Source organism: Pyrus communis, chromosome 14 (assembly GCF_041283825.1).
Source record: "Pyrus communis isolate YQ-2024b chromosome 14, ASM4128382v1, whole genome shotgun sequence".
NCBI lineage: Eukaryota > Viridiplantae > Streptophyta > Magnoliopsida > Rosales > Rosaceae > Pyrus > Pyrus communis.
In genome coordinates, this window is record NC_142578.1 from 19759018 (window position 1) to 19784079 (window position 25062).

At 39.8% G+C, this 25062-nt stretch overlaps 3 protein-coding genes across 6 annotated transcripts; 2 read left to right on the forward strand and 1 right to left on the reverse strand.

Annotated features, from left to right (window-relative positions):
• The first annotated feature begins 193 nt into the window (after positions 1-193).
• LOC137713804 (tRNA-splicing endonuclease subunit SEN54) lies at positions 194-2972 on the forward strand. Of its 4 annotated transcripts, none has more exons than XM_088684505.1 (6): positions 296-446; positions 711-767; positions 1061-1174; positions 1251-1382; positions 1946-2347; positions 2520-2972. In XM_088684505.1, exons 2-6 carry the CDS (start codon positions 757-759, stop codon positions 2656-2658), a joined length of 798 nt encoding a protein of 265 aa, XP_088540631.1. In that variant the 5' UTR covers positions 296-446; positions 711-756; the 3' UTR covers positions 2659-2972. The 4 variants fall into 4 exon arrangements, with proteins under 4 accessions (XP_068309262.2, XP_088540631.1, XP_088540633.1 ...); XM_088684507.1 differs by having other exon boundaries at positions 1997-2347; XM_068453161.2 differs by lacking the exon at positions 711-767 and having other exon boundaries at positions 194-446.
• A 2777-nt stretch (positions 2973-5749) lies between these two features.
• Positions 5750-6763, forward strand: LOC148691354 (uncharacterized). Its single transcript, XM_088683994.1, has 3 exons — positions 5750-6439; positions 6585-6674; positions 6749-6763. Exons 1-3 carry the CDS (start codon positions 5750-5752, stop codon positions 6761-6763), a joined length of 795 nt encoding a protein of 264 aa, XP_088540120.1.
• Positions 6764-11681: 4918 nt separating this feature from the next.
• LOC137713157 (zeatin O-glucosyltransferase-like) lies at positions 11682-13422 on the reverse strand. Its single transcript, XM_068452421.2, has one exon. It carries the CDS (start codon positions 13261-13263, stop codon positions 11857-11859), a length of 1407 nt encoding a protein of 468 aa, XP_068308522.2. The 5' UTR covers positions 13264-13422; the 3' UTR covers positions 11682-11856.
• Between the last annotated feature and the right edge of the window lie 11640 nt (positions 13423-25062).

A 25062-nucleotide genomic window follows, 5' to 3' on the forward strand; every position in this document is an offset into this window, starting at 1 on the left:
TTTATCATGACAATTAAATGGGCAAACAATTTCAAATTAGATTGAATTTTTGCATATATAATCTATGAATCAAAGCTTTCAAAATAAATTATTCAAATCCCTGAGAAGTGAAATTGATCTCACACCTAATGTCATTTTTTCGAACAAAATGAAATCCTTTCCTTTAAAGGGCATGTACAAGGAGGTATTAGCCAAATGAAAAAGAATTATTAGAAAACAAGAACTTTTTTTTGTTTCCCTTTACTACTTACTCTTCCTCCGCCTCGCCCCCGCTCTCTGTCTTCCTCCGCCTCGCCCCCACCTTTTTCAGTCTCTTCCCCAGCCCACCACCCCTCCCCCCGGCTATATATCTCCTCTTCCGACCCGCGCTTATCTCTTCCTCCCTCACCGCCCCTTTCTCCTCCCTCCCCCCGAAACCCTCTCCCTGTCTTCCATCCATTAACGAGGTAAATTTCTTCATTCAATTTGCCTGCTTCACTCTGATGTGCTTAGTTTTATTGATGCCTCTGTTGCATTTAGTTTGTATTGTTTAGTGTAGTGGGTTATATAGTAGAAACTATTGGGTTCTCTAGCATAAGCTACGATTTTGTTTTGACATTGATATTGCTTAGTTGTGATTACACAAACATACCACATCGTTTTGAATTTTTTAAGGGTAAGGGCTGCCTTGCAGGGAATTATTGACATATAGTTTCTCTGTATCATTTCAGAAACAAAGGGCTCTAAACTTGGCAAAGTATTAAAAAGAAGCTGCATATGTGTACTTGGTGGGTTTTTGTATTGGTATTCTTGTTTTGATGTTGTTGGGGTGAATGCTACAATTTATAATCCGATTAATTAAGTCATATGGGGCGAGGAAACCTTAAATATTAGAATGCACAGCGTTTTTGTGTCAATAGCTTTTGTGTTTTGAGTATATTACTATTAATAATTTTGCCTTGTGGTAGCTCTGCCAAAATTTTAATCAAAGTGTTTGTGATCAATATCTATAAGGGTGCTAATTCCTAAAGTGCTAGAACTGTTATTTGTTCAGAATAACACTTTAAAAACAAAGTTCTAGGTTGAAATTTGGTATAATGGAGGTTGTGGACCGGGAGAAGAAGAAGAAGATCAATGACATTGATGAAGAAGAAGATCACTATGCTTCTGCGTCTGCTTCCAAGTCGCAATTCAGGTAATTAATTATCTTTATGAAAAAGTTACTGAATAGTTTATTTATGTATAGTTCTGATGTTGAGCTTTATTTTCAGGAAAGTGATATTGAAGGCTCACTGGAGTGATGAGATGGGCATGGCTGAGGTTGTAGATAAAAAGGGTACAATTTGGAGGACCACGGGAATTGTTCGAAGTGGCAAGCTCTATTTCTTCATTGAGGAAGTTTTGTAAGTGAAAAAACTATATTTTAATTTTAATTGGATTTGAAGTAACTCAATTATAACAATCTTGATTTCCTTCATTTCTGTCTTACTTTCTGCTTCAAGAAGCCTTAGATTTTGAACACGTTGTTTGTAGTTGAATATATGCCTTTCAAAGTCTTGATAGCCCAATAGTTGTCTTATGAAATTGTTCCTTTCACCTAGAAACCTAAACCCTGCACGAATTCAATTGATGTTGAGCTTGTAAGACATGTACCACATTACTTGCTTGCCGATAGACAGAAAGGTGGTGATTTCTAAACATGTAAACGGCAATTAGCTTTTGTAAAGGCTTTTGGCAGAGTTCCTAACATACTGTAGACACCTAGGCTGACCTTTATCTAATTTGCCATTTACATGTTTAGCAATCACTGACTTGCTGCCTATTGGCAAGCCAGTGATGTGGTAAATGTTTTCCAAACTCAACATCTGTCGTCAACATGATTTAAGTGCGAATTCTGGTAGATCATGAAATTTGTGCATTTGTTCCATTGAAATATGTGTTAGCAAATTTTAAGAGTCCTTTAAAGGTTTTTGATTGAAATAGGGGCTTTGCTTCTCATGGATGATGGTGATATCAGCCTTTCCTTGGAAGATATGTATGTGAAGATTTCAAATGGAAAGCATGGGTGCAGTTGGGAGGAATTTCAAGCTTATAGGCAACTCAAATCTCTTGGTTACATTGTTGGGCGGCATGGTATCCCCTGGTCTATGAAGAGTGCGAAGAGTAATCATGAATCTGTTTCTTGTCACGGTTGCCTTGATAGCAATGAGGAGGTGGACTTAGATTTAGAAGAGTCTAGGTCTGTCATTGGATTGTTCAATGATATGCAAATTAATGAAACAAGGCTGGTATTTGATGTTTATCTCCCAAACAGCAAGTTCAGGAAGTCTTCTCCTGGTGACCCAAGTTTTGTGCTCTGCTTTACCAGGTATTCATATTTTGGTAAATCGTAAGAATTTAATGAAGTTTATTCTGTTTGTGATTAGCTGCGATTTTTTTTTTTTCTTTCCTCATTCTCTGTACTGTTAAATGATCCGATCAGTATTTCGTTCCCATGTAATTATATTTATTCAAATCTCCACTTGCCTTCCGTTTTTCAGAGGTCATCCACCACCCAAAGCAGACCTAGAAGCCCTCGAGAGACGATGCGATAACATTCCCATGAAAGTTTGTCATGTGGAGGAGGGGGGTGTGAGTTTCTTTTCCTTTGACAAAGTGGAACTTCCTATCCTACCTTGATACCAGGATTTGATACTGGTTTATACTACATGAGTCGATGCAACACCAAAAACATATTAGCATCTCTCTTGACTAAAAGCATACTTGTATTTTTCAACTTAGCCACTTAGTACTACGGTTTAGTGGTATTTCTCTTCACTTGTAAGTGAGAGGTTTAGGTTCAATTATTGCCAAAGGCGAATTTGAACTACATTATTACTAATGCATTATAAGGCGAAGCCCAACTCCTCGCTCTTAGAGTAAATAATATCGTTTGTTAGAAAGAAAAAAAAAAGTAATAATAATTTGCTCGCTTCAACATAGCCTTATTTATATGCCCCCTGAAAAAACAAGAGAGGCTCTTTTGATATGTTGGTGGGTTTTCCAACTGTTTATTTATATTAAAGGAAATTTAGTTTAGGTCCGTAATAATTTTATATTTTGGCGTATCATTTTTTAGATCAACTGATTCTTCAACTAAGGTTAATTACAATTCCCTTAAAAATTTCTCTTCATCGAGGGCCCCTAACTCTTATTTTACTGATTTGGTGCCTCGCAAGGAGGTTTGTCTGTACAAGTCGGAGCAAAGCAGTCTGTGCGTTCTTTCAATTGAAACCTAGGGTTTGCTTGTGTTTGAAAACTAGGGTTGGACAACGGCGCAACCTGAGAATTCTGTTACTAGTGGAGTTGTGGAACGGCTGTTGTGGGGTTGATAGAAGATATGGGGGACTTAGTTACTGACGGGGCCGTGGAGGAATTGGGGCAGTCGTTGGGAACTAAACTTCTTGTTACTAATAAGGAGAAGACGGGTGTGATCATTGGAAGGAAAGAGGTGGAAGGGGCGCTGTTAGGGTTTCATTACGTTCTTCTGGCAGAGGTGTTAACTGAGAAAACTGTGAACGCGGAGGCCTTCATTGATAGGTTCACATCGTTATGGCGAGGTAAGGAAGGGGTCTCTATTCGGGTTTTAGGTGATCAGCGGTTTTTGATCAGATTTGTTGCTAAGTGGGACTTTGTAATGGTGGGGGACTGTATGAACAGGCGGGATGAACAGTGGAAGGAGCTGTCCATGGGTGAAATGTGGGTGCAGATTCATAATGTGCCACCATTGAGTATGATGGTTGCGGTTGCTACGGCAATAGGGGGAAAAATTGGAATGGTGATTAATGTAGACAAATCTTCGAGTCGAGAATGTATTGGAAGGTTTTTAAGGGTTCGTATTCTTATGAATTTACGGGAACCATTGATGCGAGGGATGGTGGTTACGTTTCCGGATGAAGGACGGATTTGGGTTCAATTCTGATATGAAGGACTGTCGAAGTATGTTTTTATTGTGGAAAGATGGGGCATGCGAGTAGGGTTTGTAGGGAACTGTTGCGTGGGGCGCAAGGCGTGGAGAATGGGGAGGGATCATCGGTGAACTGTATGTCTCTTCCATATGAGGGCTTGAAGGCTAGTAAGGATTTATGGGGGAATGTGTTGCGGATGTCTTTGCGGAGGATGAGGAACCCAAGTTGGGGGGAGGGAAGTGGGAGATTAGGGGAGGGAGACATGTTCCATGAGGGGATGCAGGGGGTTGTGCTTACAGGGAGTGAGGGTGGGACAGTGGATTGCGATAGTGGACTGGGTGGAGGTATTAAGGAGGATAAGGGGAGTGGAAGTCAGGGGGGATACGGATTCAGGGTTTTTCCGAGGAGGAGGCTAGAAGAGTGAGGGAGAGAGCCTTTGATGCAGGATTAATTGGCAAGGGCGGGATAGTTGCACCGGGTGTGGAGAACGTGTTTTTAGTTGACTTTGTTGAACCGGGGATGACAAGGGGTGTAGCTATGGAAGGGAACCGACGAGGTATACAGGTGGATCTAAACGCTCCTGTGAACATGGATGATGAAGGTAGTTTCGTTGTGGTGTAGCAAATTAAGGGTATGGAAGAGGTGCAGCAGGTGGGGGACGAAGTGCAGGAGGTGATGGTGGATGGTGAAGGGTACCACGGGACTTAAGACTCGGATCCATTTCAGTTGGGCCCTATCATTAAGGCCATTAGTTGAGATAGTAGGCGGAGGAAGAGGCGAATTGAGGAAATGGATGAGGTGATTGATGGGACGGATAGAGAAGTTTCTAGTATCGGAAACAAGCGAGCTCTTGTTTTTTCTGAGGCGAAGGAGACCAGCCGTGAAGGGTCTCCGGTCGTCATGAAAACATTATGTTGGAACTGTCAAGGAATTGGGGTTTCCTTGACAGTTGATGCCTTGGTGTAACAGGTGAGGCTCCACAACCCCGACGTAGTGATTTTACTTGAGACAAAAAATGAAAGTGATCGCTACAGGTATTTACTTAAATTGTTACGAATGGATTTTTTTTTTTTTGAAAAACATTATTTAAATTGTTACGAATGGATTTTATGCAACTGGTGGAACCAAAAGGAATTGGTGGAGGTTTGTGTGTGTTTTGGAAAGAGGGGGTGGACATTTCTAGTATTGTGTGGACTTTTTATATTGAATTGGGTGTGGGAAGTGACCCGCTTCAGTCGGATTGGAAGTTGATAGCGGTATATGCAAGTACAGATGATAAGCGAAGGAAGCGACAATGGGATGAGCTAAGTAAATAGATTAGAAATTCTAGTGGGAACTATTTGGTGATTGGCGACTTTAATGATATTGTGGATGATGAAGAAAATGAGGGAGGTAATTACCGTTCTATGGCAAGTACGAGAGATTTTAGGGATTTCCTAGCAGAAAATGAGCTCCTTGATTTGGGTTTTGAGGGCTACCCTTTTACGTGGAGAAATAAACGGGATAATGGTTTGATTCAACAAAGGCTTGATCGTGGTGTCGCAACTACGGGATGGATGAGATTATTTCCTAATGTGAAAATTAAGCATGTGGTGTTAGAGGGTTCGGATCATTCTATGCTTATTTTGGTTCCTCATCCTATCACCCACAAAGGCCCAAGGAGGTTTATTTACGATTCTAGGTGGGGGAAGAAGCCGGAGTGTGGAGAGATTGTTAAGGAGGCTTGGAAGCTTCTAGTGTGTTGGGGGGGGGGGGGGGGGGTGTCTTGGGGTTTTAAAGTTTGGGAAAAATTGAAAGGGACTCGGCACCATTTGAATAAGTGGATGAAGACTACCAAACCGAACTCTAAACGGCGTATTGAGGAACTACGGGATGACATCAGGAAAGGAATGGTGGATGGGAGGGTACGGCAGGAATATATCAGGGGAAAGGAAAAGGAATTGATGGTGGCACCAAAGGAGGAAGAAATATATTGGAAAACGAAATCTCGGAATACATGGCTTCGTGAAGGTGACAAAAACACGAAGTTTTTCCATGCTCAAACAGTTCAATGGCGGAGAAATAATAGTTTGCAGGGGCTGGAAGATAATCAAGGGGTTTGGCACATGGAGCAGGCACGTATGCAGGCGATTGGGGTAGATTATTTCATCACTTTATTTCAGTCTGGGGGCTCGTGGAGTAGTGGGGAGGTGGCGGCATGTATGGGGGGAAAGGTGGAGGGAACGCAGAATGACGAGCTTATCCGGCCTTTTTTGGTGGAGGAAATTAGAGAGGCCGTGTTTCAACTTCCTGTTACTAAATCTCCTGGTCCTGATGGATTTATGGCTGCTGTTTTCCAAGATCTTTGGGGGATGGTGGGGGATGATATTATCCGCATGGTGCATGCCTTCTATCATTTCGGAAGGTTGTTGCGAAAGATTAACCATACCCATATTGTGTTAATTCCAAAGGTGAAGGCTCTGCGGCGGATGACTGAGCTGAGGCCTATATCATTATGTAATGTCTTGTATAAGGTAATCGCTAAACTTTTTACGAAAAGACTCAAGTGTGTAATGGATCATGGATCAGATTATAAGCCGTAATCAGTCGGCTTTTGTTTTGGGGAGACAAGTTCATGACAATATCTTGGTTGTTCATGAGATTTTGCATTCTTTGAAGCAAGGGGTGAAGGGAGAGGATGGTCGAATGTTGGTTAAACTGGATATGGTGAAAGCTTATGATCGTGTGGAATGGTGTTTCTTGCTTGAGGTGATGAATAATTTGGGTTTTCATACTAAATTTTGTGCTTGGATTTGTGAATGCATTTCTATGGTGTTGTACAGTGTGATAGTGAATAGGATTCCATCGGGTTATTTCCGGGCAGAAAGAGGGTTGAGATAGGGTGATCCTCTGCCCCTTTTCTTTTTCAAATATGTGCCGAAGGTCTTTTGGCATATATTGAGCAAAAAGGAAAGGGAGGGGATGATTAGTAATGTAAGGGTGGCGCCGGAGGCTACGGCAATTACTCATTTGTTTTTTACGGACGACTCAGTTATTTTTTGTAAAGTGGATGTAACTGAAGCAGGGAACATGGTAAAAATTTTGGAGGATTATGGTAAGGTGTAGGGTCAAATTATTAATTTGGAGAAAAGTTCGATTTTCTTTGGGAAGGGCTGTTTGAAGAAGAATAAAAAAAGGATTGTATCAAGGATGCAAATCAAAGCTCGGGATGGGTTTGGGAAGTATTTGGGAATTCAAGCTAACTTTAGGGCTTCGAAGAAGGTGGTCTTTGAATCTGTACGTTGGGGTATTAACTGTCGTATTGATGGGTGGGCAGAGCAATTTTTATCTTCGGCGGGGAAGGAGATTTTAATTAAATCGGTTGCAATGGCTATGCCGAACCATGCTATGGCGTGTTTTAAGTTGCCGGTTACCACATGCAAAGAAATGGAGCGAGTCATTGCTCAATTTTGGTGGAGTCAATCGAAAACTAGGGGCTGTCACTAGGTAGCATGGAAAAAATTGACTGCAAGTAAGAAGGTGGGAGATTTGGGTTTTCGAGATCTTATGGGGTTTAATGTAGCTATGCTTGCTAAAATTAGTTGGAGGGTGTTGCGGACACCGGAGTCGCTGCTTAGTAGGGTTTTAAAGGATAAATATTTTCCTAACACATTTTTCTTGGAGGCAAATGGGAAAAATAAGTCGTCCTGGGGATGGAAAGGCATTCTGTGGGGGAGGCAAATATTGACCAAAAGGTTAAGGTGGAGGGTGGGGAATGGGGAGTTGATTAGGGTGGTCGACCCTTAGCTTCCCAAACCCCATTCGTTTAAACCTGTGTTGAGGAATGGGGATCCAAATATATTGGTGTCCGAGTTGATCAGGCCGGATAGGACAAGGTGAAGGCTTGAGGAGGTTGCGGCATTGGTGGCTTCGTATGACTTGGCATTGATACGGACTATACCGATTAGTAGGCTTGGGTATGCGGATCAACGAATTTGGCATTACACAAAAAATGGTTTGTATTTTGTACGGTCGGGGTATCATGTTGCGATGGATATGATGAAAAATGGTGAGCTTGGAAGGAAGGGAAGTGGGATGTCGAGCAATTCAGGTACATTGGAAGGGGTTTGGAAGAGGATTTGGTCTCTTACGGTGCCGCACAAGCTACGTTTTTTATTTGGAAGGCGTGTAGGAAGGCATTGGCAGTTAAGCGTAACCTGGAGCGTCGACGGATTAGGCTAGTGGATAAATGTGATTTTTGTGGTGCGAGTGATGAAATAGAGGCCCATTTGTTCTTTGCTTGTGACTTCAGTCGGGCGTTTTGGTTTGGGACGTCCCTACACATTAATATGGTGGGATTGAAATAGAGGCTCATTTGTTCTCTGCTTGTGACTTCAGTCGTGCGTTTTGGTTTGGGACGTCCCTACACATTAATATGGTGGGATTGAAATAGAGGCCCATTTGTTCTTTGCTTGTGACTTCAGTCGGGCGTTTTGGTTTGGGACGTCCCTACACATTAATATGGTGGGATTGTGACTTCAGTCGGGCATTTTGGTTTGGGACGTCCCTACACATTAATATGGTGGGATTGAAATAGAGGCCCATTTGTTCTTTGCATGTGACTTCAGTCGGGCGTTTTGGTTTGGGACGTCCCTACACATTAATATGGTGGGATTGAGGGTCAATGATTTTTTAGAAGGATGGCAGCGGATGGAGAAGGAGGTGGACGTCGAGGCAATGATGCAGAAGGTGGTTTTTGGTTTTTGGCGTATTTGGAAATGTAGGAATGAGATTGTCTTTAATGGGGTGCAGATTTTACCTCATGTGGCTGTTGACATATGGCAGCGGCAAATTGTTCAATTTAGAGATGCTATGGGGGACACGATGGGGGAGGGAGGGGAGGATATAAGGGTTAGGTTGTCGGGGGTGGGGATGCGCTTAGGGCAAAGTCGTGGTGAGGATTTGGGAAGCCGTGGGAAGGATAGGGGAATTGGGGAGGGAATGGGATTTGAGGAGGGGAATCAGTTGGGGACGGGGAGTAAGGTGGGTGTGGGGTGCTGGTAGAAACCGGATTTTGGTGTGTTGAAATTAAACTGCGATGCAGCATGGATGAAACACACGAATGAGGGAGGGGTTGGGTGGGTGCTTCGGGATTTCGCTAGGATTCCAAAGCTAGCGGGAGGGGAAGGAGGGGGTTTTTTGGGGCTGCAATTATGGCAGAGGCTGAGGCAGTTCACTAGGGTATGGAGGCAATGGTGGGTAGCGCTGGGGGAACTAGTTATAGGTTGGTGGTTGAATTGGATTCTAAAGGGTTGGTTCAGATGATCAACAAAGAGATTACGGTTGATGTGATTCTCGAGATTTATCTGCCAGATGTTTGGAGAATGACGAGCTTATTTCAGTCAGTGATGTTTTGCTTTACCCCTCGTCATTGTAATCGTGCAGCCCACTCGATAGCAGCATACGTTGTTAAGCATGGTGGGAGATTTGGCTGGGATAAGTTAGGACCTGAGTTTCTGTTTAATATTCTAGCAGAGGATTCGCATGTAATGATTCGTATTTAATTCAATTAAGTTTTATCTTTCGACAAAATAATAATAATAATAAAGGCCCAAAATTATATGTAACACTAACACGCACCCAACCCAAAATTGCTCTGCTGAAAACACCAAAACACTTTCCTTTCTCTGTCTACCTTAGAGCGTCTCCAAGGAGGTGTCAAATATAATAAATCAAAATTTTATTTGATGGTTGATCTGGCCCATTAAATACAAATGTTAAATCTTCTTCTATTCTAATAGATGTGTCAAATATTTATTTTATTATTACATTGGGCCCTATAGTTATATTAACTATTAAAAATAATTAAAATTGATTTTAGTTTTTATTTTATTGATTGTCAATGGAACCACTCATTAAAAATTAAATTAAATATATTTGACTCCTTTCTTTGCTGGAAAAAAAAAAAAACCCAGTTTATTTGGTATTTTGGAGATGGTTTAAGTGCAACAAATATACTTTCTCCTGTCTCTCTCACCAAATTCCCAAAATGCACAACTAAAATATACTTTCTCCTATCTCCTCATTTTGGCACAATGTTTTATAATGTTGGCATAGAAATTGAAGTTAAACTGTGAGATGCCAGGGAGTTTATAGAGAGTCTCACCTATGAGAGAGTCTCTTTAGCATTTCTCAACGCAATAATTTAAGATCCAGAAATAAAAAATCAAAATGTTTCATAAATTACCAACTAGTATATTTGCATGTCGTTGTCGATATTAATATAAAGGCTGGTGCCAACTTTTTATTGCACATCATAAAATTAATGTTGTATCTAATACTTTTTACTTAAAATGATAATTGAGGTAGGTTGCGAAGAGAATGATGTTTCACCAATTTGCAGAAACTAATAAATTGTGATGTCACCGCAAGTAGTAGTGCACGTTCTGTTGCTACCATGCGCTAGAGGGTTATGTTCGTGTGAAAAAACGTCATCCACGAGGCAGCCGATTACATTGTCAACCGCCGTGATGAAGGTAGGATCGTGCCAATATTACTCCATTTCAGTCGCCGTGGGATTGACCCGTGTATGAGGTAGCGCCGGAATGCGGAATTTGTCCTTACACATTACTCTGTTGGAGCACCCTCTTGGCTTGCATGAGTATAAACTATGAACGATAAACTCTTGCAGTACTGCGTGTTGGTTTATGAGGAAGCGGAGATGTAATAGGGTATTTGACAGTAACTTCGAGAAAATGGGAACAGTGGCTTAAGCCATTAGGTGTACAAAATCCAGTTCTCGCCTCATTTACTGCACATCTATGTGAGATTGGTATATACTTCTCATATATTAAAGGACAGGAAAGTGAAAGCAACAAATTTTGGAATAGTGTAGTTGCCAAAAAGAGAATATATTGTTCAAATGATTGTCCATATTAAATTTGGTTCAAAGTGAATGGAGTTGGTGGACACGTATAAATTGTGGGGGTAAACATGGATTTAAGGACTAAAATGTGTATGTGACCAAAACTAAAGGACTAAAATGTGTTAAAAAAATGTGTAGCTTGTGTTATATATAAAAGGCTTTTTAGCCAAAATGGTCCTTGAGATTTACCTAATCTCTCACTTTGGTTTTTAGATTTGAAATCGATAGGAATGGTCCATGAGATTGTCCACCATCAATCGTTTTGTTCATTCGGTGAAAAAATATGTTAAATAAAGATCAAAATGATAAAATTACCCTCAATATGATAAACAATAGGCCAAAATGATTTGACAAAATTGAGGGTATTTTTGTCATTTTATCCTTATTTAATGGAGATTTTATATGAAATGACCAAAATGATTGATTGTGGACAAACTCAGAGACCAATTCTATTAATTTCAAATCTTAGGGACAAAAGTGATGAATTATGCAAATCTCGTGGACCATTTTAGCTAAAAAGCCTATATAAAATATATATTTATAATAAAATAAAATCGTTACTTGTTTATTTTTATTATTGAAAAAAGTAATGTCACACTTACCATCTATTTGTACTATCATTTGTACTATTTTTCGGATAGAGGTAAAGCCCGCCAACGCATATGGTTTTTTTTCCCTTGAAATAGGGTTCTTCTTCTGGTAAAGGAAACACTTAAAAACTCGAAAGGAGGAGGTTGAGATTCTTAAATTTAACTCGAAACGATGAATTAAGTACACAAATACTTGTTAAGCATTATGCAGGAAGAAGAGAACAGAGAGATTATAGAAGACGAAGAAGGAAACATAGAAAATTTAGAGAGAGAAAGAGAATGATTTTCACTTGTATTTTCTTGATAAACTTTCTGATTACAAACTGTTGCTATATAGATGGACCTTACAATACCAACAATCCTAACTGCCTTATCTTTTTAGCCAATGACATATGTCATGATCCACACCCTCCATATCCTATATACTCTAACAATACTAGTATCTAGTGATATGAGCAATAAAAGAAGAAAACTCCATGTAAGAAGCTCCACCTTCAACCCTCGACTGGCGGACGTCAGCCCCCAACTCCGCCGCCCTCTTCCTTATCTCATCCCCTTCTTCTGACCACATAAATTTCTGCACACCATTTTTAATGCTCTGTGACGTGACAAGCTCATCCCTCTTATCCCAATCCCTCATAACAAAACCAACTCCAAGCAACTTTGTGATCAAAACAGTATTCCTTGGTTGGTCGGAGTGCATTGGCCAAGCTGCTATGGGGACCCCCATGGTGATGCTCTCTATGCATGAGTTCCACCCACAGTGACTCAGAAACCCTCCTGTTGATTTGTGGGACAGGATTTCCAGCTGTGGGGCCCAGTCTCGAACCACTAATCCCCTACCTTTCACTCTCTCTTCATACCCTTGTGGCAGCTCAGCCCTTCTCACCTCCCCATCACTGAAAAGGTCACCTTTATCAGCATCCCTCAAAACCCAAATGAACTGTTGCTTGCTTTCCTCCAATCCAATTGCCAGCTCTTGAATTTGCTCATCTTTCATGGCTGTGGTTGTCCCAAAAGACACATAGATCACTGAACTTTGTTCTTGTTTGTCCAACCATTCCAAACACTTGTGCCTACTACCATTTGAATTATTATTAGGGTTTGCAACTGTAGTAGGGTTGAATGGCCCTATGGCCCAATGCTTCTGCTGACCAATCCTGTTGAGTAAATCTATGTATGGTCCTTCAATGGTTCTACTGGTGTTGTGAAGGTTCCCTGCGTTGATCAACTTTTGGTGTTCATGTTGTTCACCAATGAAATTCATGAACTCAATAGTGAAACAACCTTCAAGAGACGGGATGCCGTTTGGGAGCTTGACATCGAGCTCCTCGAGCTTTTTCGGCATTCCGATTACTTCCCACAGGTACAAAAAAATGGTAAAGGCAGAGACGGAGTGAAAAGTGTAGGACTCTCCATTTGGTATAGAAGCAACATCTTGAATGACTGAAGCCATCATGGAGTCGTGGATGACGATGACTCTTCTTGCTTTGGGTGACAACTCACGTAAGAGCTTCGCCACGGGCTGGCGGAGGTGGGCGGTGGCTTTAAAGGAGGGTTGGAGATGAGAGGGGAACTTGTTTGTGGCATTGGGGTTAGGAGGAGGGGAGAGGAAAGGAGGGGTTGGAAAGTCATGAAATTGGAGCTTAGCTTCCCAACGGTGGGCTCGGAGCTTGACTTGGCGGTTGTGAGTGGCGGCGCCAACGTAGTGGACGGGGATATTGTAGGCGGAGATGAGGCGAGAGAGATGTAGGAGTTGGTTGAGGTGGCCTTGGGCTGGCAAGGGTACCATGACCACTACCACTTGGGATTGGTTTTGATGGTGTTGGTCACCGTGAGCCATATATCAATCAAATGAGACTTGGATCAGAAGTGTTTTGCTTATATGATTGAAGCTTGAGATGAATCGAGTTTGAGGTTTTTTTATAGAACCAAATTGGGATTTTGTAAGGTATATATATATAACATTGTGTCATTTGTCGTGCACATTGCTATTGAGTCTATTAACATTTTAAATTTTTATCTCTTTACCTTTTGTTTTGGTGTTGTTATTAGCAGTAGGGTTCATTATACCTTTTCAAAAAGAAAAAAGAAAAAATATTAAGAACGAAACTACTTAGGAGGCAAGGGCAGCCAAAATGGGCCACTGTGATCCTAATCTCAATCACGGGGATAACAATGAGAATGATAAATTATTTTCTTTCTATTTTTTTATTTATTAATACAATAATATTTTAATTTAAGCGGGAAAGAACAATCTATTTAAAAGAATAAGGGATTGAGCTTGGTCACAAAATAAGATAACTATTAACTAAGAATCAAACCTAATGCAAATATTTTACATCATTGCTATCCACGCGAATCAAATTTAAGACTAATGGAAAAAAATATCAATCATGATTCTAGTAATTGTTTAACAATCAAAACTTTAAACCGAAAACATATATGAGTATTCCTTTTCCTGTCCTCTCTTTTTGTATTTTAGCCATCGGAACTACAGAAGTTCCCTCCTTTTCTGGCTTCGAAAAGTCGTAATACTCGACAACACTGGCAACAAGAAAGATACACACACCCATCCGTTTGCCGCCTTCGCCGCCTTTGCTTTTGTCGTTTTCTGATATACGTACTTGTGGGTGATCTCAGTCAAAATTTGGATTTTTCCCAGATTGCTTTAAAAGTAGGGTTTGCTTTGATTTTCTTGTTTTTTTTAGTTACTTGAATTATTGCATTGCATGTTGCCAGAGCATGAGTTAATTGGTGGTTGGAGAGATTTTTTAGTGTAATTGAAACACGAAGTATACTATATGTCATTATATTAATGGTGGAATATGAGTGCTAAAAAGTTAATAACTTAAAAAAACACAATTTCTCATCATTTACGTAAAAAACACGTGATGTACCATTTATGTTTCCATCACAATGAAAAAGTTCTCTTGGTGATTGGGGATGTTGATAAGCATTGTTCCTTTGGTGGCTAAGTTGAGCTTGAGGGTTAACATCACCACTTTTTACTCTAGGCTAGGAAAATAATGTACGTACTAGGCCAATGCAAGTTGAACTCACGGCCCCATTGAATTTACAGGACCTTGCACTATTTTATGATTACGAAAATGACTGCAAATTCGATTTGACAGCTGAATTCATCTCCACTCTTGCTAGTTAACTTGGATTAATCGTACTGAGAACTAGGTCAAGGCAAGTGAACTCGATAGTCCCATCAAATGCGCAATCTTTTATGATTATGAAAAAAAAATACTGCGAATGCACTATGGACCGTCGAGGTCATCTCCTAAGTTGCTAGTTTTCATCTCCTTAGTTGCTAGTTAATTAACTTGTCTTCGACTTTTCTTGCGAATGCACTTTGTCCTGCACTGTTCTGGACCTTTGATCTGCAGATTGCCCCCAGAACGGTGTGCATCGTTCGCCCTTTATCGCTTTACAATTTCGATGAAGGTGTGCATCTTCTTGTGTCATTTCTACTCTCCAATCGATTGATTGTGGTCCTCCTTAGCCTTTTCGTACGCAACGGTCTATTTGTTTGGATCACATTCAGAAAATGACTTCATACGTCTCTCACATATAAGAAATCATATTTATACAACATTCATTAAGATGGTAACTATAGTTTTATTTTTTGGAATTTATCTCAATACCTCTATAAAAGAAATCGAGTCTGGAACTGATGGAGGTCTAGACTTTGAGTATTTTCTTGAGAATCTCTAAAATTTTGTTAAACTAGCAAGTGAACAGTGGTAAAAAATTATTTTAGTTACTCATATGAACTTTTCATCTCCAACAATACCTTTTTTTTTTGTAAACAAATTTTTAAATATTTTACTACTGACAATTCAAACTCAACTCACTCATTTTTTAAAACATCCTTCTCTCTTCATTTTCTCCTTGCTCCAGGGTCCACCCTTGAATTATTATTATTTTTTAAATATTTAACAAGAACAGCTGACAGCAGAGATTGAACTTGAAGGAATGCTTTGTGTTTGAACTAACAATCCGACTCATTTTGGCATTTTGGTAACAATAAATAGAAAGACAAGACTGAGAGGAGAAATTAGAGTTCTTTCCTTCTTATTACAGTCTTAAGATTTACATAGAAAAAGTATTAGCTCCAAGTGGGCAGCCACATAATTAATAGAAATTATAACACAATAAAATTGGAATATATCTCAATATTCAATGTCAAATTATCCACATGTCACTACTAAATTAAACAGTTTGCGCGACGAGGAATATTTTTTCACGCAAATCATTATTAGGTCGCACAAAAACTATGGCGACCAAAAAATCGTCGCGCATATTTTGTCGCGCAATGGTTGTGAAAAAAGACATTGCACGACGAACAATTTCAAACTTGTTGCGCAAAAAAAAAAATGGTGTGACGCTTTACTACTTGTCGCACAAAAGTTCTGCGGACAAAGGTTTTCGTCATATGATATAAAAGGGTACAAGTGCACTTTATGACTAGTTCGTCTTGAAAAGTTTGCACGACGAAAAATGTTAGAGGCGCGTGGTAATGCGCAACGAAGTTATAAGACGTGCTTAATTTTCGTCACGCAACTGTAATTTTTATATAAAAAAAAAATAAATAGAATGAAGGGAAAATTAAAAATAAAATTTCATACTAATGACAAAAAAAAAAAAAAAGCAAATTAGTGAATAAAAAACAATTTTTATTTATAATATAAATAAAAATGGACATACAAATATAAAGTTAAAAAAAAAAGCGGGAACAAAGCTTAAAAAAAAAAGCAGAAAAATCTATAGGAATGTCGTTCGAAGGATCTTATTGCTGGTTGGGGATGGGGTCGGAGGTCGAAGGGCCTGATTGCTGTGCTTGCTCAGTGTGGAAGGGCTGTGAGGGCGATGGTATAGAAAAACCAGGGAGATGTATTCTGGAGGAACTGAGGGCTTGTACAAGCATCGATATTTGAGACTTGTACGATGTCAGGTCACTCCTTAGGCCAGTGACTTCTTGCGTCAAAGCCGTAACTTGGCCCTTTGACAGCGAGGATGACGAGGCTCTACTCTCTCGCCGCCTGGCATTTCCCATCCCCCGATAATAAGTCCCTGGCCTCCGACTGAAAGTATGGTCAAATGTCTCTGTCACAATGTGAAACCCTGCATCCTCATGAGGATCCACAGACTCAATCAGCGTGTCCGAGGAAAGCTGGGAGGCGGACTCTTGAAGCACCAACTGACTCTTCTCCATCATAGTTGCCTGTGAAAAAAAAAAAACATGGATTATTAATCGAAAACCATTTGAAATAATTAGTATAAATGTTGAATGCATAAGAAATTACTTACATGAATGACTCGGTCAACTCATTCCCAGGTTGAACATAAACGTCAGCAAAGACGTCGATCTCCGGAAATTTTGAACCCTCCTGAAATCGAAAATGATAAGGAAACTGATAGTAAGAAAAAAAAAAATTATTAACGGCATTTTAAAATTGGAAATGAAAAATGTAATATATACATTCCATCACACCTCCATCTTATAAGAGAAAGGTCTCGAACCTGAATGGTGGAGAAGAGTCTTCTTCTCCCAATTGATCTTGTTCGCCTTCGTCTTCTTCTGTTATAAAAAAAAAACATATTAGTTGTAATACTTAAAGAAAAAAAATAATAATAAACATTAGTAAAAATTAAAAAAAGTAAAATGAAAGAAGTCGTAATTAAAAACGCACCACATAGCCCGACTCTTGAAAATGACCGCAAAGCCAAACCCAACTATCTTGTCGGCCTTCTAACTCCTTCGAACAACCCTCCTCGAGAACGACCTGCGGATCATCAAATTGTTGGAAAAATTGGTGCAAGTCACTCTTCCACTGCTTGTAGCGTTCAGAGAATAGCCGATTGAGGTATGCAAACATGCCCTTGTCCATATCCTCCAAATTGTAGTTTGTCTACAATGTAACACATATTTTGAAAGTATTAGTAATAAAAGATAGTAATAAATATAAATATGTAAATTTTACATGAAAAGCATTAAAAAGGCAACGCTAATTGGTTGCGCATCGTGCTTTTCGTCTTCTCTGGCATCGCCTTCCAAGACTTCCACCGCATAGGGCAAAAGGTCCGCATGACATGCCCAATGTCATGGGCTAATGCACTATGCTGCTCCGCCATTAATGCTGCCCGATGTCGCTCGTCGTATCCAATTGGGATATGACCGTTGGTCACCCAGGTGACGTTCGCTGCCTTCAATTGCCAACAAGGTCCCAATGTGTTTTTCTTCACTGCAAAGAGATGAAAAATAAATCATTAACCCAAAACTAATAACAAATCCTACTAAAATTTCAGCATAACCTCCCCTATAATTAAAACATTTCCCAAAACCCTGAAAATAACATAAACAATATACATATCCAACATGATGATCACAACAGTTTAATAAAAGGTTCGGAACGATGACAACTTTTTAATCCTTACATGACATAACTTAACAAATTGAACCTCAAATAACAAAATTCAGTTAACATGGGAATAGGGGAATGAATTAGGATTGTATACCTGGCTGTGTACCTGAGGCATCAGTTGTGGATCCTGATGGCGACATCTGGTTCGTAGTGCAGGGGCACCGGTGAGTACGTCAGGCGCTAACAGGCAACACCACCGAAGAAGTTGACGATGCCTGCGCTTGTGGGACTGGAGGACTAACTGGGTCAACCGGATTGACTGGCCTATGGTCCGTCTCTGTCGGAGCAGTGGCAGTAGTAGTAGGTGTAGCCGTCAGACTAGGTGTAGAAGTCATCGCCCTCTAGGTTCTAATAAGGTTTGACATCTACAAAATTGGAAATCAATTTGTTTCGTACGCAAAGATTTAACTTACCGTACACATGCTAATAATTTAAACTTAAATCTAAAACGAAATTTTAAAACCCTAATTCTAAACCCAATTCAAGTTTGGCAGAAACAAAACTTAAAACTGATATACTATACACAAACTAATCAATTCAGATAGGATATAGACCCATCAATTATAACTCATAAGAAGAAACTAGCATAAAGGAGTAATTGGAGGCAAAATCTAGTATGTACGTGCTCTGTGTGTGTCAGGGAATTCAAGTGACAAATAAGCTACAAGCTATCAATTTGGCTCCTCGAGTGTAGGCAGAAACCAAGAACATGCACCCAAGTTAATGGATGGAAACAAAAAAGTGTGGCACATATTCAACAATAACCAAGGATACAAGCATCATAGGCAAAAAAAGAAAGCATTAGGCATCTTAGGAGTTACAAAGTCCAATATATCACGCCAATACACACAACAAGTGCTATAACACAATTAAAATAAAGGGAAGCAAAGGATAATTGATAACCTTCTTTGCATCTCCCTAGAAGCAGAGATGATAACCTTCTATTTTCAAAAATCGAAGCACAATCTTGGTCAATGAATACAATTAGAAAACCAATGAAAAGAGAGTAACCAAAACATCTAATTTTGATATGTAAGCTCTCATGACATGAATCTTAAAAAAGCAAGTCAACCACAACAATATCAAAATCCATGGGATTACTTTCGAGTAGACCATTGGAACTTGAAGTCAAATAACAATACTAGAAAGTAAGGAAGGTAACAAAATTATGGAAATAGTAATTAAAATTACCATAAAGTAATGCAGGTGACCAAAGTGAGCATCCAAAAGCTAGTGGATTTTTCTCCTGAAAATTGAAAAAATCAAGAATGACAATCTTATCATATGAAAGTATTTTCATTAAAGAATGACATTATTAGCAATGAAAGTATTCGTTGACAAAAAACCTTACCCGGTATCCAAAAAAGATAAACAAATTTGTTCAAGAGAGCAAATAAATACCCATCTAGAATATAAGAACTTACAACACAATATCATTCTCCAGGAAACACAAATTTGGATGAAAAAAAATCCCAAATTGCTGAACCCTTTCTCCAGAAAACGAAAATTTGAAATATGAAAAATGCCAACTCGCTGAACCCATGTTCTAGATGTGTTCATGTCTGCATAATTTATGAAGATAGCAACGTCCAATTTGAAAAAGAAAAAAACCAAAAAAACCCTAAATCTTACGCGACTGCCCTAATCTTACGCGACTGCCCTAAATCTTACACGACTGCCCTAAATCTTACCCATGTTCTAGATGTGTTCATGTCTGCATAGTTTATGAAGATAGCAACGTCCAATTTGAAAAAGAAAAAAACCAAAAAAACCCTAATTCTAACCCCCAATATGTAAATAAAGAATATTGAAAATAAAAACTAAAGAGGAAATTACCTCTTGGAGACGAAGTCGCGACGGCCGGAGAAAGAGACGGAGAGAAAGATGGAGATACATAGGAATGAGAGAGAGGGTATCGTACAGGGAAAAAGGAAGATGAGGGAAGTGAGGGGAAGGAGGGGGCTTAAAATATAGAATCTTGCGCGACAGAGTCTTTGTCTTGCAAGGCTAAACAATTGATAGGAGCATATTCATGCGACTTAAATGGCTTGTTCTCGTGCATTTACGTTATGTTTCTTTAGTTATTTTAGTCCTTTATGCTTCTTTTGTGTGTTTTCAGGTTCTAAGGGCAAAGTATGCAAAAGGATGCCTTTTGGAGCCTTTTGGAGCAAATTAGAGATTGGAATGGATATCATATGCTTGGAGCCAAGAGGATGGACGAAATTGAAGGATTCCTCCTCCATTGCAGCCACATGCACATTCAATCATTCACACCAAAACCTTGCACATGCTTTCCCATTTCATTATTCATTCACCTTGCAGCCACTCCACATGCATTTCTAGCTTTTCCTTTGCATTCCCCCTTTAATCAACACATGCATCCACTCACCAAGAAATCATTCATTCCACATGCACCCAAAACACCACCAGAAATCATCATTGCCGTGGGTACCTATCCCATTTCAGATTGTCATTCCACTTCATTGCACATGCATCTTCATAATTCAACACATGCATTCATTATTTATTTACTTTGCATCCTTTAATTTAATCATATGCACATTCAAACAAACACAATCATTCCAGCCATACCTTGCATTTTCAGATTGTTCCTCCATCATTGCACCACAATGCAGCCACATGCACTTGTTCCTCTAACATTTCAGCCACTTGCACTCCCATTCTCTCCCAAAACCGTGCACATGCCTTCTCCTTGCATTTCCAGCCATTCCACATGCTATTTCAGCCACATGCACTCATAATCATTCAACCAACATGTGCACATGCAACCTAGCTGTCATGTTCCCCCCATTTCACCTATAAATACTCATTCATTCACACTCATTCATACACAATCCATTCACCACAGAAATAAGGCCTTTGTGCCAGAAATTCATCCATTCCAAACACTCTTCCATAAACTCATCCATTGCAGAAATGTAGACATCAAACCACCCTTGTGCCGTGCCTTCCCTATTAATCCAAACACCACTCCCCAAACCATTCACACCATCAAACTCACCTTAGACCCTGTGCCACAACGAAGAGGAAGAGAAGAGTGCCTAAACGTTCATACAATTCAAGTTTGAGTTGTTGGAATGTTTAGGTGTTTCTTTGATTTCAATGTTTAATTTCAATGCTCTTTGTTTTGTACGAATGAGGAATGGATGATAAGAGGGCCTAAACGTTCATACAATTCAAGTTTGAGTTGTTGGAATGTTTAGGTGTTTCTTTGATTCTCTTTGTTTTGTACCATGAGGAACTAAACCCCCCTTGGTTAGGGGGTGATTCAAATATATGTTTATGCTTGCATTTTGATTTGAATACTTCTAATTGCGTTTCATAAGTTGTGGATTCAATTCGTTTAACTGTTTGATTGATAACTTATTTATGTATGTTCATTGAGAGTGCACACTTAATTTTCATGCATGAATACGACGCTAGAATATAAGTGAGTTTCACCTAATCGTTATGAACTTATATTCACAAGTAGTGGAGGTTGCTTATAAACAATCGCGTTAAATGAATTCTTGGCATAAGTTTCATGCAATCCATAGTAACGAATGCCTCGTCAACACTTATAATTTTCATAGAGCGTAATGATTCTTGCTTGTACCTCTTCTATGCATTCATGTTGAGGACTTGTGGGGAATGTTTTGAATTGTCGCATGCATCATCCAATTCAATAACGTTAGGAAGATTTGAAGGTTAATTAGTGCATCACGGTTAACTTGGGGTGTTGAGTATCATAGTTTATTGAAATGCAATTGGAAATCATTTTATTATGCAAGTATAACATGTATGGAGATGAACCCCTTAGCCATTCTATCATTCATTCATTTCAATTCCATCCATATTTTCATCAAATTCATCTTTACAATCTGTTTTAATTACAATATGTGTATTTTATTTAATTTCGTCAGATCTAATTCCCCCTTTACTTTATTGTCCAATTTAGTTAGAAAGTATCTTAGTTTGTGTTTATGAGTGTTTTGATTCATTTTATTTCCCAATTTCGTCCAAATTCACCAAAGTGCTCAAAACTGCCCAGAAAGTGATTTTAAGGCAGTTTTGAGTGTTTTGGGTGATGTTTGAGTCTTTTGGTTTGTTTTAGTGTTTCAAGCATTTAGTTTTACATTCTTTGAGTTAGTTTAGTGTTTTATATTGTGTTTTTACGTTCTTGAGTCATTTTGTTACACAAATTCGTCCAAATTTGTGTTTGTGCTCAAATCTGCCCAGAAAGTGGTTTTTAGGCAGATTTGAGCGTGTTTGTGTTGTTTTGAGTCCTTTGAGTCTTTGTGAACGTTTTTAACTTTGTTTTTATGTTTTTGAGTCAAATCCAAGTGATTAACAATCCCTCCTAATCCCCGGTCTTGAACGATCCCTACTTATACATATACTACAATTTGACGAAAAGAGGGTTTAATTTGTGTGCGTAAAATTCTCGCATCAAATTTTGGCGCCGTTGCCGGGGATTAGAAAATTTGCTAATCCCTTGGATTGTTTTATTTTTGTTTGTTTTTATTTTTCCAGATTCTTAATTTTGTTTTGTTTCTTGTTTTAGGTACTAGTTCATGACTCGGAGTTCTCATCCGATTTGTGAACATATCCTGGAGTGATTGGGTTCTTCGTCCGGCTGCAAGACGTAAAAGAAAGCGCTACTTGGGAGGCAACCCAATGCGTTGAATAAAACAAAGCATGTTCATAAAAAAAAAAAAAGAAAAAAAAAAAAAAAAAGATACTAAACATGGAGAAAGGTGGAGCTTCACAAAGGTTGTTTACGTGAAGCCCCACTACGAGGTGTCGAAGCGGAAGGCATCGAAGCGGAAGACATCGGAGCGGAAGGCATTGGAGCGGAAGGCATCGGAGCGGGAGGCATCGGAGCTAGAGCATTCCAGGCCTCAATACTTGGCCAAACGCTGGATGAGCCAGGAAAAAGGTGCCTCTGGAGGAAAGACGAAAACCTTTGACGGTCACTGTGAATCCGACCTTCAGACTCTTGCAGCTCATCAAGCTTCCTCTTCATGCCCGTCGAATAGTTGTTTGCAAGCACATGCAAACTTCTATTCTCGTACTTAAGCTGCTGGATCTCTTGCTTAAGACTTTCCACTTCTGCCATCAATGATTCCACCTGACGGGAGCGGGCAAGCAGGCGTTGGCCCATGTTGGACACAGAACTCGCACACTGAACACTAAGTGCGAGGGACTCTTGAACGACCAACTCATCGGACCGTCCTGACAGCAGCCTACTATCTTTTGGAGTGAGGAGGTTCCTAGCTACTATTGTAGCTGTTGTGGCGTCCTGCATCACGGAGTCTTCACCTGTAAGAAGACCGTTAGAAGATAAGAAAGAAGGGCGCCATACGTTACCTTGACGCGGCGCGCCCGTATCACTGCTAAGGCTCAATTCCAAGCTAAGGTTCGATGAGTTTGCCATTTTTCAAAAGTGTTCAAAGAGAAGGGATGGAGTTAAATTTCAAAGGGCCGGAGTCGATTTTCAAGAATGGGAAGTCTTCAGAGTGTGTTTGTTGGCGGTGATCGATACCTCTATAAGAAGCCAAGGCGACGCGTCCTCCGATTCAAAAAGCCGGAATTTCCGGCGAAATTTAGGCGACGCTTTCTCGGCTTTTCAGAAAACGCGTCCAACTTTGTCAAAAGATTTCTGACAAAGCTGAAAACACGTGGAGGCCATCATCGCAACTACACGTCTTTAGCCGACAAGCGCAAAGTTCGGCGACGCTTTCTCTGCTTTTCAGAAAACGCGTGCAGCTTTGTCAAAAGGAGCCGCATCCGCACTACCACGTGTCGTTCAGAAAGCAAAGGGGCGTCGTTCAGAAATCGAAGGGGCGCCTGCTCAGAAATCGAAGAGGCGTTGTTCTGATATCGAAGAGACATTTGTCGACAAGGGTAAAAGAATAGTACCACCATTTGATATTATCTCTATATATGTCGACCTTCGTCTTTTATGGCAAGGCAAACCTGAAGAACCATGCCCAACTCTCTCTCACCTCTGAGGGCGCACTCCCAGCAAAGCCTTTCAAAATACTCAATTCTTTCTTCTTCCCCAAAGATGATACCAGATGCCTGGAGTACAGATGACCCAGGAGGAAACGGCGGATTGAAGTATGCTGATTCATTCACCGCTTCTTCAAAAGCAAAGGTATCTCATATCATCAAGGTCAAAAGCAAAAGTATCTCATATCATGCTCTTTCCCTGTCTTTTTCTTTGTCCTTGTTCTTACTCGCATGGCAAAGTAAAAGAAGCAATCAGCTGGCACTTGGAGTCAGTCTTCCGATCTGGAGCCAACTGCCTGGAATCTATTCCTGATTGCTTACCTAGCGTTGCTCTCGAGTAGTCATCTTCAACGGTTGATACACTTCCAGAGAAGGGACCACTTCTGCAAAGGGGAGCGAGTAAGGCAAGTGAAAATGATACATTGAAGCATGTGGAGACAAACTTAGGCTGAGTTATCCTCCAACCCTTTTCAATACGAATTGGAAAGATTGAACAAAGAAACAGACCAAAGGGGTAAGCTCAGACCTTCGGGGAAGACCAAAAGAATCCTCCAGCCCAGTAGCACAAAGGAAAATCAACAAGTGGAGGAGACCAAAAGAATCATGCAGCCCAGTTCAAGAGTAAGCCTGTGGAGTCACTATGATCAAAGCCTCAATGCAATTACCAAGGAGAAGAGGGAATTTACACTCCATAACCAGATTTGCGTCCCTAAACTCTTCTCTTTGTTAATTACATTCTGCCATGTTTAGTATGTTTAAGTGCTTTTTGTGTGTTTACTTATGTTTTGTGTGAATCTATGCTTAAAACATTGAGGACAATGTTTGATTTAAGTGTGGGGGGGGTAACTAATGTTGTTAATGCAAATTCGTGGGATTTTATCACCCATAACTTCAAATGTTGTTCCTTGCTGTTTTAAGGTGTTTTTAAGTTGTTTTAGAGTGTTTTAGTATGTTTTGTTTTTATAACTCCGAAAATCACATAAAAATTTGAAAAACATGTTTTAAAAAGCCTAAAAAGAGTGTTTTTGAGTCGTTTTTGTGTGTTTGTGTCTTAGGGTACCTTCCAACACAATGATAAGGATTTGGTTTGTAATTGCATGACGGTTAAAAAGAGTTATAAACATAGAGAAAAGTTTGATTTACTCTTGGTATATGCTTGGATATGGTTATAATGTATGACTTCACATGCAATC